This window comes from Sturnira hondurensis, unplaced genomic scaffold (genome assembly GCF_014824575.4).
Source record: "Sturnira hondurensis isolate 20B ecotype Veracruz unplaced genomic scaffold, ASM1482457v3 Scaffold0021143, whole genome shotgun sequence".
Lineage (NCBI taxonomy): Eukaryota > Metazoa > Chordata > Mammalia > Chiroptera > Phyllostomidae > Sturnira > Sturnira hondurensis.
The window spans coordinates 15603817-15617291 of record NW_028093774.1 but is presented as its reverse complement, the minus strand read 5'-3'; the positions used below and the strand labels follow the sequence as shown (position 1 = coordinate 15617291).

Below are 13475 nucleotides of genomic sequence, written 5' to 3'. Positions count from 1 at the left end.
CCATATTGTACAATTCTCTATAACAGCACTTAATGTCCTCCACTGAACTACTCACTCATCTTTCCCGTTAGCCCATGTATTTTTCAGATCATTTATCTCTTCTATTCAACACAGAGCTTAGTTCATAAAACATGCTCAGTCGATGTTCTTTAAGAAATGAATTCATGTCTTGATGTCCTAAGACATAGTTTCTAACCTGCACATTCTAGTAGTCTGAATATTTTCTTTTTTTTAAATATATTTTATTGATTATACCATTACAGTTGTTCTATTCCCCCCCTTCAATCCCCTCCACCCACACACTCCCTCCCCCACCCTTCTCCCCCCCTTAGTTTATAACCACGTGTCTCAAGTTCTTTGGATTCTANTGAACTACTCACTCATCTTTCCCGTTAGCCCATGTATTTTTCAGATCATTTATCTCTTCTATTCAACACAGAGCTTAGTTCATAAAACATGCTCAGTCGATGTTCTTTAAGAAATGAATTCATGTCTTGATGTCCTAAGACATAGTTTCTAACCTGCACATTCTGGTAGTCTGAATATTTTCACTCTGCCTTGCTGCTGCTTCGTGGACCTGAAGGTTCCATTTGAAGCAGCTGAGAATTTCAGTTTAATAAGTCAGTTATGACTTATTAAATATTTCATAACCGACTTATGAAATAAGTCAGTTATGCAACAGCATGAATTAATTCCACCCTGGGTTTTCTAAAGATGGGAGAGGAACACACACAGAATAAGGAAGAGGTGACATGGGTGATTTTGACACAGAATGTTTAGGATTAAATTGGCTCTGAGGGTGGGCAGCAGCGGCGGCTGAGGGCTCAGCAACAGTGCTGAGCAGGAAGGAGTGGAGGTAGGAGCGGTGCTACACACAGATGGGGGTGAGGGTGGTGCTGGGGTGAGGGGAGGAGAATGAAAACTGCTTACCTCAGAATTTCACCTAAAGGAGCCCTGCTGTCAAAATGGAGAGAGAGAACTCTCCTCATGTCATACCATGGCCTCCTTACAGTTAGTTCCTCAGAACTCAAGCCCAAAACTCAAACTGCTCCTAGTTCTGCTACAAGAATAGCTGGAACAGGCTTTGGGGGCCTGGCCTGAGACTCTGACCAGCCCGTAGAAAAATGCACTCAAAAGCTCCCCAGACAGATTTACAAACAAACTTGGAATCTAACCAACTCAGAAACTGAGCAAGGCCTAGATTAGATTTCTCTTGCAAATCAAGTTAGTAACCAAAGTGGATTATATTTGTGAAGAAAATGACCAGGACTCTAGAGATACAACTGAAGACATTGTGGGAGAAGGAAACTACATTCCTTAACAAACAAATAGTAATAAAATAACCACATTTGCTGAACTCAAAAGCAGACACAGAATCTTATAAATCATGTAACATGTGAGTGTGCCCATTCCAAAGAATTGGTAGCATGACCAATATATAACGAGGGAGACTCAAGTTACACCAAATACAAGCAAGACTGAACAGGCAAGAAAACGTGGGTGGTTTCATCAAGACACGCACTAGTGACAAAGCTCAGTGACAAATACCTATTGATCACGTGTGTGTGTGTGTGTTACACTTAGTCATAGAAGAGGTGTTTAGTAAATATTAATTAATTAATTAATTAATGACCATCTACAATGCATCAGGTAGTACACTGGTGTTAGAGAATAGTCCCAAGACACACATGGACTTTGGACCACAGCATGGATGGATGTGCTGGGGATCATACTGCATCCAATGAGAGTCTTGCATAAAGCCTGTTTTGCCTGCTTTTGTAAAAAGCATCCCCTTGATGTTTAAGGAATGATGTTGTTAGATTCTAGAAACAGTACCTACAATTACTGGAGCATATTTACGAAAGCAGAGAGGGCAGTTGAAAATGGTAGATACAAACTCTGAGAAAACAAAGTCATTGACATTCCACTGTGAACCCTCAAGAGCCATTGAGTGGAAAAAAAAATTACTTGCACAGGGAGCAACTGCCTGTTCTCTGATGTCTAAAAAGAATAGACCAAGTTCATATTTTTTTCCTTCTGTTTTGGCTCAAACACCAGAGAAAACTGATGCTTCACTGAATTTCTAGGGGGAAAAAAACTGTATTGCTTTTGGTAAAATTCATTTTCCACATGAAGGAGGGCCTCCAGATTGTCCCATCAAAATGCATTTTTTTTTAAATCTGAAATTTTTACTCTGAAGTTTATTAAAAGCAAATTCGACCTTAATTATGAGGTGGAACAACATATTTTGGTATTGATCCCTTTCTCAGCATATTGACGTACAGAAGTATTATTTAAAATCATACTGGAAGATAAATGGTATTTCAATCATTGTTACCAAAGACTTCTCATTTTGGGCAACATCCAATAGCATTACTCCAAAAAGGACTGCACTGGAAATTGTTCCTAATCGCTCTGAATGGACCTGTCTGAATGGGACCTCCCACGTACTGATGCACTTGGGTTGTTTCATTCAAAATGGAAAATCACGTGATTTCATTTTTACTGCTTTCTTTTTCATTGAGAGGATTGTCAGGAAGAAATGTGCATGTGGCTTTGTTATCTTTTTTTTTTGTTTTAATCAAGAGGCTTGGCAATGAGAAATGATTTCTGTCTGCAAAGCACATGGAACAAATGTGCGTTTTTGGTCATGGCATTTTTCCTTCGTGACATGGGAGGTTTTTCAGGAGTACACACCATGTTTTGCTGTCCATTTCTTACAAAATTTAGACCTGTTGGTGAAAGGTGGAGAGTATTGGGAACCAGGAAGCTCTAACTCATTGCCTTGAAAATAAAATAAGCAGGGGTCTCCCCTCCTCCAGGTACACTCTGGGTCTCACAGACCTGTCCACACTCCTGCCCCTGGGGTCAGGGGAGATGGGGAGCTGGCCTGCCCCAGCATTATACTTCCCTCCACCCTACCACTCCGCTCTTGGCAAAACTGCCATCTAATTTGGGTCCCTACAGTCATAGCTATAGAGGAACTCACATACACAAAGCAAAGTAGGCATGTGCTCTGGCTGAGTATATTCATTTACATTTTGATGACTATCTTTATCAAAAAATCTTAGTTTTGAATGAGTAATACTTTGAGTCATGGTAAAAATATCAAATGTGTTGCTTAAGAAAAATATTAAGCTTCAATTTGGGGAAATAAATATATTTTAAGGGCAATTCTTTCTACTTGTTCTTTATTGCTTAATTGGACACCAGATACAGTAATATTAGTAAAGCTTGTCCCTCAGGTTGAAGTAACAATGAAACTTTGTAAATCATTTCACGGGGCGGGGGGCGGGGGGGGGGGGAATGAGTTGGGGCCATTGTGAAGTGACTCACCTCGTTCTCCAGCTGAAAGGGCTGCATAAAGTGGCTATGAGCCAGTCTTACCTTCAGAGAGTCCCATAGTGTGGAGAGCTGCTTGTGGCTTCATAAAAATAATTGGTTTTTAGCCCTGGCTGGTGTAGCTCAGTGGATTGAGTGCGGGCCTGCGAACCAGACGATCGAGGTTCGATTCCCAGTCAGGGCATATACCTGGGTTGCAGGCCAGTTCCCGGCAGGGGCCAGTTCCCGGCAGGGGCCAGTTCCCAGCAGGGGATGCACGAGAAGCAACCATACATTGATATTTCCCTTCCTCTCTCCTTCCCTTCCCCTCTAAAGATAAATAAATAAATATTTAAAAAAAGAAAAAAAAGAAATAATAAATAAAACCTTTAAAAGAATAATAATTGGTTTTAAAACTGTTGTAAGGAAGCATCTTAATATTATTTTTTAAATAAGATTATTTGCAGCAGGGACAATATGTATCAGTGTATGTCTCCCTTCCTCCTCCAAAGGGAGGCTGTTTGTTGGAAACTTTTTGTATGATTTGTGGTACAAAATCGGGAAAATGGGTAGAGTAAGACAGTATCTAAAAAGGAGGGAGAAATAGCCAGTAAGGCTAGGTCAGTTTATCATATAACCCAAGATTTTTAAGAAAGAATGGAGTGTGTTATATGTGTGTGTGTGTATTATATATATAAAAATACACACCTCTCTTATGTATGTGTATGTATATATATGTGTGTGTATATATATGTATTATATATATTAAAAATACACACCTCTCTCTTATGTATGTGTGTGCATATTTGTATATATACATACATGTATGTGTGTGTATATATATACATACATGAAAGAGAGATTTTTTTATAAGGAATCAGCTCTTGCAACCAGGGAGGCTGAGGAGTCTGAGATCTGCAGTCAGAAAGCTGGGGACACCACGAGGGCTGATGGTAGTAGAATTCCAGTCTGTGTCTAAAGGCCTGAAAATCAGGAGAGCCACTGGTAAAAATTCTACTTCAAGTCTGAGTCCAAAGGCAGAAAAAGATAACTGTCCCAGCTTAAAGGACAGTCAGTCAGAAAGAAAGAAAGAACTCTCAATCTGCTTTACTCAGTCTATCAATTCAAATGTTAATTAATCTCATGCAGAGAAGGGACACCCTCAGAGACGCTTCCAGAATTGTGTTCAACCAAATATCTGAGCACTCCATGGCTCAGTCGAGTTGAAACACAAAATCAACCTTCATATTTGTGTCCACAAATGTACTTTTGTACTTGACTATGCATTTCTCCATATCCTGTAGCTATTAAAAATACCAAATAAAAATGTTTACATATATAGGTGCCAGTATGGCTAACATTTAAAGACTGATAATACCGGGTGTTAGTGAAACTGAGAAGTTAACGGAATTCCCACCCACCACTGGTAAGAGTGAGCATGGACAATTACTCTAGAAGCTGTCAGTTGCTGGTACAGTTAAGTATGTATTTACCCCTGATCCATAAAACCCATTCCTAGGTATTTACCCAAGAGCAATGATTGTGTATATGCCTGAAGAAATATTGCTGCGTGGATGTTCAAAGAAGCTTTATTCAGAATAGCGCTGAACTAGCAAAAAATATCAACTAGAGAATGAATAAACAAATTATGCATATTCACAACTAGTAGTAAAAATAACTACTGATCCATTCTCCAACATGGACGAGTCTCAGTGACACTGTGTTGAACAAAAGAAGCCAGACAGAGAATGGTGGCTAATGTACGATTACAGGTATGTGAGGCTAATAAACAAGCAATCTGTAGTGACAGAAGTCACAACAGTGGTGGACTTACTGATGGGGAAGGGGCACAAAGGACCTTTCTTGGGTGATGGAGATATTCTACATCTTGCCCAGGTGTGAGTCACATATAAGTGTTAGTATACTTATATAATTGTAGACATTTAAGATCTGTGTATCTAACCGGATGTAAATTATACTTCAAANAGTAGTAAAAATAACTACTGATCCATTCTCCAACATGGACGAGTCTCAGTGACACTGTGTTGAACAAAAGAAGCCAGACAGAGAATGGTGGCTAATGTACGATTACAGGTATGTGAGGCTAATAAACAAGCAATCTGTAGTGACAGAAGTCACAACAGTGGTGGACTTACTGATGGGGAAGGGGCACAAAGGACCTTTCTTGGGTGACGGAGATTTTCTACATCTTGCCCAGGTGTGAGTCACATATAAGTGTTAGTATACTTTTATAATTGTAGACATTTAAGATCTGTGTATCTAACCGGATGTAAATTATACTTCAAACTTGTGGGACCAAAAAAAAAAAGGTTCAATGTAAAATGATCTCAAATAATAAAATAAAACCAAATTAAATATTTTTTAAAAAATCTGGACATCTAAACCAAGCCTGGCAAATGAAAATTTCTCCCAGACAGCCTAAGCTGGACAGCTTCCATAAGCCAAGCCTAAGAAGCCATTGCCTGGGTTTCTAAGACTCAAATGACAAAAATAAAGCCCAGATGGAAATTGTCCTAAAATGATGACTCACAGGTGCCTTTGGAATCTGGGTGGTGTGTCCAAGTATTTCAGCTACACTTTCACACCTTCCGTTGTAAACATCACCTGGCATCTTCATATTATTTGTAAATAATTCAGCAGCAACATTGACTAAAGCTCCAATCTACCACCCCAAACGAAAGATGTACCACGGTACAGATTTAAAATTCTTTCCTAATTAAAAATACAGTCAATTTGTAAAGAGACCAAGCATTTGAGTGCATAATCTTTCTGGGCCTACATCACCGATTTTAATTCCTGCGCTTGCTGCACTCTCTCCAACTCACCAGAAAGACTTGGTGGCTTTATTTTATTTATTTGCTTATTCATTTATCCATTCATTTATTTAGAGGGGGGAAGGGAGGGAGAAAGAGAGGGAGAGAAACATTGATGTGAGACAGAAACATCGATCAGTTGCCACTCCCACACGCCCCAACCTGGGTTGAATGCACAACGCAGTCATGTGCCCTGACTGGGAATCCAAGCGGTGACTGACTGTTCACTCTGCAGACAATGCCCAACCAACTGAGCCTCCACCGCTCAGGTCACCACAAAGTATTTTTTTAATGCACAATAGTAAAAATTTACCAGTAAGAATTTCCCCTCAGCAAAGTGAAAACATGAGGCAAATGATAAATGTCACATTAAAAATACATTAATATTTTCCTGTTTGCAATATGCACCTCCACGTTGTACAAGTATCTGGACTCTCTGCACCAATTCCCTTTTTCTACTACCAGTACTTTCTCTGGTCATGTCGGTAGTTCAGTGTTACACACTTGGCACATCTCGATGAAACATCGGCTAAGCAATGACACAACTATTTCATACTTGAGATGCAGATGACAATATTAAACAGAAAAGCTTGATGCAGAATCACAAAATATCCTCAGCCTGATTGCCAAGAGACCAAAAACAGAGGGAAGTCCGGTCTTTCTGGAGCTCCCAGGCTCAGCTCAGCCATGGCCGAGAAGGCGGCTCAGCTCAGCCATGGCCGAGAAGGCCAACCAGGCTTCTCAACGCAGTAAAATCCGGTCCTGCTCAACCACTCAGGCTTCACATTCTTTATCGAGCAGGGGCTGCAGCAGCAAACAGGCCGTCTTACTGAAAACCCAGCCGTGCACACATACACACCAACTGTGTGCTTGTGACTTCGGAAGCCTTGTAAGAAACAGGGTGTTGGAAAGTTGATTGGATTTACATGTTGACCACACTGCGGAGAAATGAGCCTACTATCTTGCAAGATTACTGTGAGAAATGTAATTGCATGAACTGTTCTTGTTGGGACAGAGAACTCTCTGCTCCTTTTGTTTGCATTAACCAGATTTCTCTCTCCTACAGCTATTGCAAGAACAAAATACACACTACCTAAAACTGGATCCTATTCCGTAAAATTTGCAAGTCAATCAGTGGCAATTCACAGGCATTTCTATTTCTGCATTATGTTTGCCAAATGCAGTCATTTGAGAAATATAAATCATGCCTCAGCAAGGCTCAGAGGCAACATTTGACTCAAAGTCATGTTCTCACTAATCATTCTTAGCTAAGTAAGGCATAGAAAAAATAAATTAAATTGCATCATCAGTTTAAATATTTATTCTCCTTTATAATTTCCATATTCGAAAGCCATGTTGTTTAACTATTAAATGTATGTACTCCACTTAGGATATAAAATTATAGCTGTAAGCTCTTTTTCTTTGATGAGTTACATATGATGCCTTAATCACTAATAGTAAATAGTGGTACTATTGGTACAGGGTAAGTTTTCTGAGGTTTTTCATTATATTTTAAAGAAAATAATCATTGCCTTCTTATTCTGAACCAACAAGGACAAGTTAAAAACAATCTCTTTAGTACCTAGTATAGTTTCATATGAAACAAATACTATTTTGATGCTAATTTTTGGACAATAAAAGACCACCTTTTTTTAGAAAAACTAGAAGTTTTTCTAATGATTTGCAGAAGAATCAATATATATGTGTTGTTCCTTTTTTTTTTTTTTTTACAAATATCCAAGATGTATTGTGAAAGTAAAGTAAAATATTTTGGCCAAATACAATCATTTGCATTTCTTCTCTCCCATCTTCTTTTAAGGCAGTGACCACAATGTCACAAAGTTCTTCAAATAAAAGTTCTGCTTTTGAAAATGTAGACAATCAAAAATAACATCCAGCTGCTTGTCCCTTGGTGGAGGGACAAAAAGACAGGCAGGTTGGCATTACACACTCCTATCAGTTAATTCTAGCTACAAAATTGCTGCCTAACCAAATGACCACGAAGCTTCCGTCGGGGTTAAGAGCTGTGCATGTGGGACCAGGGAGAGGGAGGCAAGGCATCCACGAATTACAGTAGCTTATTCTCCATGACTTTCAGAGTAAAACTCTATGAGTAAATATGGTATCTTCATTATTTAGTTAGCTAGATGTCATGTCCTAGCCAGTGATGTGCATGCTTTGAGAAATAAAAGCATTGAGGAAAATTCTTCCTGTATTTCATAATGTTAATCAGGTTAATAAGATTTTAAAAGCAAGGGAAGAAGGTAAAGGAAAGCTTACACTGTTATGTGGGAGATTTTAGAGAGGCAACTTTTACACAAAAAGTTTTTTTAAAAGACACCTCATTAATGGGGTTATTGCCCGGATTATTTTTACATTACTATGAAGTATTCAGGCTAACTGTGCAAGGTGCTAAATTGAATTTGGCAGTTTATATGGTCAGTTGCCATTCTGATCATTTATTTAACATTATTGAAATCAATCTTCTCTCTTAGCCTGCAATAAAATCATCATGATACTAACCAAGTTTCAATGGGAATAAAGGAAAAGAAAGGTTACTGGTTAGAACAAATTATAAACTCAGTTTTTGAGTCCAGAGGGCAAGAAGATTCCAGATGTTGGGTTCAAGGCATCTTTAGGTGGTCAGGACAGACAGTAACAGTCCAATGAACTTCCTGGTTTGCAGTTTGACTATCTCTGGTGATAGCAGCAAGTGTTCCAGTGAACCTTCTGAGTGGCCCAAACTACAGTGGCAGGAAGAGTACCCACATGTGATCTGTCATGGCACAGTTAATATCACTCCAGCTTCAGTTTGCAGGGCTTTGGGAAATGAGCAGTTCTGGTCTGTAGTGATGCCAAGTCAGAAAGTTGGGAAACAACTGGAAATATCAATTATTGATAACCGGCACAAATGGCAGGATCCAGTTTATAAAGAGATGAAAACAGCTCAAAGATAATAAACATTCACAAGGGTGGATTATAATTTTGCATTGAAATAGATTTTTTTCCTCTACAGTCACCTCCATTTCTATCAAAGACAATCAAAGATGATATTTCTATTTGCAAAAATAAGTCTAGTCTCATTAAAATTGGCCTAATTGGTTATAGGGCAGCAAGAAGAATGATTGGTCATATAAACTCTCTTTAAGTCTGCTTTGCAGGGGAGCTCTGGGGAATCTGAACATCGGTTCAAAGCCAAAGAGATTTTATTTAGAATTTGATTTGGGGAAGTTTGTCAAAATACCAAAAGACGTGAACAGTTGATTAAATAAGATACTGGTCATCTATTTAACCAAAGTGATAGTAAAAGATTTTAATATAGAAGGTTACATAGAAGGGTGAACAAAACCCTTTCAATGTTAAGGAGACTAGTTTTCCTTTAATCAAAGGACCCGATAAAGGCAACACAAAGCATCGGAAGTTATCTTGATAAAACAAAGAATCTTTGTCTCCTAGGTGAATTGTTGGAAAGGGAACTGACAACCTGAACACCCTGGCGGGTGAAAACCAAGCCAAGCTTTCAGGACACAAACCAACTTGCAGGAAAGCAACAGCTGCTCCTGGGATGGAGGCTCGGTGGGCAACCAGTGGGGACTCAAAACCAAATTCCCAAGGGCCACAGTCCAAACAACTAACTCTTGTAAATGTTTTTTTCCTGCTAATCTGAATTTGGAAAGGGAGGGTCAAAGAGACATTTTTATCTCCTTCTCTCAACTAAGCAAGGCAGAGATTTACGAAAGTGGCCTGCTAAGCACTCTTACCTCGGCCAGCTTTTGGTCAGCTGACCTTGACCTCAGCTGCAGTCTCCAAGGAGAGTGGAGTATTGCAGCCTTTTACTGTCCCGTCTTCGCTGCCAGAAACTACAGGGGAGGAAAATACATATTTATTTTTTTCCCTCTGCCCTAGTTTACTAACTGGAGCTTTCTAACAGAAGATAGATTTACAAGAGAAAAGCACACACCTTTATTTCTTCTAAGTGTCATGTGTCATAGAAGCCTTCATAGGGAAATGAGCAGCTGGAGAAGTAGCTAAACCTGAACATTGTTACGCTAGTGTGATGAGGAGTGGAAAGTCAAGGGAAAATGATAGGACAAAGAAGTCTGAGATAAGGGTAGTAAACTGGGGGGAACTCAGCAAGGCGTCTTCCTTTAGATTCCCCTCACTGTCTTTAGAGATCAAGATGCTCCTTTTCTTTGGGTATAGCAAGGACGCCTCCAACATGAAGATTTTATAACCTGCTTTAGGGACGAAGGAGGGTCAGATCAATTCCTGCACCTGCTAGTTCTCAAATTCTTCCTGCCTAAAATATTCAGAATGCCACGGTGCCATATCTGGGGACAGTGTGTCCTGAACCCCATCAACTATGACTAACCCAGTACTAGGAAAAGATCTTTGTTCAACTTAAAGTGTGTGTGTGCTTCTCTGTGTGGAAGAGAAAGAGAGAATTCAAGAAACATGTATTATGTATTGCAGGAATTCATACATCGGGAAAGGATGTAAATAATACTTGCATCTTTACCCCAAAGTTTATTAATAGCACTTAGATGCTATTTCTGCTCCAAGTCAAACATCTTAGAAACATTATTCTAATTTTCTTTTAAATTAAATATGTTATTTACTTTTGAACACAGCATAAACCCCAAATTTTTAGCTAATGCAAGTTGCAAATGATTCCATGTTACCTACAAGCAGTGTGTACAGTCTTACAACAAGTGTGCCCCAGACCCACGCCCTAGGACACGCTCTGTACGTCAGACTATCTTTGAGCTTAAGAAACTCAGTATCCCTGGGTGATACCCAACACGTGGGTATCTTACTCTTTGTTTGCCTTTGTCATGGCCCAGTTTCTCTCAGAGATTTTAGTCAGACGCTTGTTATTCCCCTCTCTTTGTAACTTCAGAATCTCAGATCTGGACCAATCAAGCGAATGCAAACAGGAGTCCAGTGGGGAAGGGCAAGTAACTTATGGGACCTAATTTCTGCAATCATATGAAGGCAACACTGGGCCTCATGCTGAAACACGGAGGTTTGCAAAGGGCTGACAATCCGCCCTTTTGTCTTTCACCTCACCTCCCACCCTCCAAGTTCATAGGTCCTTTTGTTTTTATTTAAGTACAGTTGGTACACATTATTATATTAGTTATAATAGTATCGTATGTACAATATAGTGACTTGACATTTTTATACCTTCCAGTATGATCGCCCCACTTAGTAATCATCTGTCACCATGCAAATGTCCCAATAATGCTGACTATATTATTGAATAGGTTCTTCTGGCAACTATTTTGGTCCTGCTGAGGCTTTGATTCGTCAAGTTACAGATGTAATTCTTCAGAAGCAGACAAAATACAGCGAGTACAAGGAACTGCTATGAATAGGCCTGTAGTAATGTGGTGGTGAGGTGTTGGAGAGGGGAAGCGTTCTCCTGTCCTTTGACTAGTCTTAGTCATTCAGCAAGCCTGCGCCTCTAGACCGTGAACTTCACGAGTATTTCTCAGTGTTTTTCTCTCTTCCTTGCAGGGCAGGGTGCCACACTGGGCCAGAGCTGTGTATTTCCCTTCCGCGGGTCAGATAGGCTTCGGTTAACCACTTTCCCCTGTGGGCAGGCCTTGTTAAGAACAGAGGAGAACAGTGCCCTGGTGCACTTCCAAGCAGTTCCTGTCCCCCTCTTTGCCTGAAGCACAAGGGGATTTCTCGCTGACATTTACTATTAGAACCTGGTCAAGATAATGGAGGTAAACCTCACAAAACTGTGGAGGTCCCACTATGCCTGGGTCCCCTTGTAGTGTTCAGCTCTCACAACTGTTCATACTCTGGGCCTCCAGCAATACGTCATCACGGTGCAGGGGTTCCGGCCTGGCACTGCTTCCCCAGGCGCCTCCACGCGGTGTCTCTGCTCCGTGAAGCCGGACTCCTGTGTTGTTGGCAGTCTCCTCAGCCTTGGGGGCAGCAGTTGGCCCTAGGTCATCCCTCTCTTATAGATACAAGAAGAGGTTTTGATTTTTCAGTCTGATCAGCTTTTTACTCATCGTTAGGATGGAGGGGGGACTTTCAGGATCCTGACCCGCAGAACTGGAAACTGGAAGTTCTAAAAACAGGGTGGGGCCAAAGTAGGTTTACAGCTGTGAACACACAAAACACTGCATTTATTCTTGCATTATTTATTAATTATTGTATTATTTTCCATACGGACAAGCGTAAACCTACATTTGCCCATCCCCATATTTAGAATTTCCAGTTTCCAGTTCTGCAAAAATGAATAGTTCGAAGAATGCATAGATCAAGGAAATAGATTCTTGAAAAATACCCTTGCAGCCTAGAGAGGAAAATAACACAATTGCAGTCAAAATCTTCAAATGGGATACTAAATGGATGGCATGTGGTGACCGATATCTAAATGGCAAAACAGCCCCGGGGGAAGATGGTAAGCATGATGCAAACTGAGTTAGGACAGCAGGATTGTATTTTCTATGCAGGATTGTATCTGAGCAGTTGCTATAGCAAAGAAAGGAAGTAAAAAACGAGCACCTAGGTGGAGAGCCATACTGGAATGCACAAAGATGTCTCATTATCTATAAGGAAAACCATCTCAGATTTCCAAAAATATCCAAAAAAGCACACTGGAAGAAGAGCCTCAAACTTTAAGTTCCATGGGCAACAAAGATGTCATGATCCTGAGAATTAGCTCTTGTCAGTCAGTTAGTTCCAAACTGCAGCAAGAAAACGATTTAATAAGGTAGTAGAGGAAGGGACTTCTACTCAGGCAAAAGTATTGTAACCTTACCACTGTTTTTAATTTTTAAGATATATCACATACTTTTAATTCTGATGGCATTTCCATTGACAAGCACATAATGTGAATTCTGTAGTACTAAGAAACTTACGAATATATTATGCTTCCCTTTAGTTAGCAAACTGAATATGATGTTAGACACAGCATATGAATTTACTGCTAATTCGAAAATGAAGTTTGAGGATTTATTTGCTGCATTTAAATCTCACTCCTAATTCTTGTTTTGTTGGAAAGAAATGTATGGTTGTTTTTCCAATGAGTATTATTTTTGTTGATTTTGTATAATGAAATATATATTGTAAGGGCCATTATGCCTCTAATAATGTGTTCTGTATAATTAAGGTGGGTTATGAGAAAAGGCCAATGATTAAAACTCTAATCATGTATCATTTTTATAGGAAGTTTACAGAGACTCATCTGAAAACCATTCCCAGTTGTGCATTTTCAAATCTGCCCAACATTTCCAGGATGTAAGTCATTTCTTTTAAATAAAAATATTGCAGTTATGACATGTTATTTTCTAAATG

The 13475-nt window shown here is 39.6% G+C and overlaps 1 protein-coding gene across 3 annotated transcripts in view; it reads left to right on the top strand.

Moving 5' to 3' along the window:
• Positions 1 to 13475, top strand: part of TSHR (thyroid stimulating hormone receptor) — a 96292-nt gene that overhangs the window by 30605 nt on the left and 52212 nt on the right. For all 3 annotated transcript variants that reach the window (XM_037031479.1, XM_037031480.1, XM_037031478.1), the window contains one exon: positions 13347 to 13418. In XM_037031479.1, coding sequence (XP_036887374.1) covers positions 13347 to 13418 — 72 coding nt within the window. The remainder of the gene's footprint in view (positions 1 to 13346; positions 13419 to 13475) is intronic.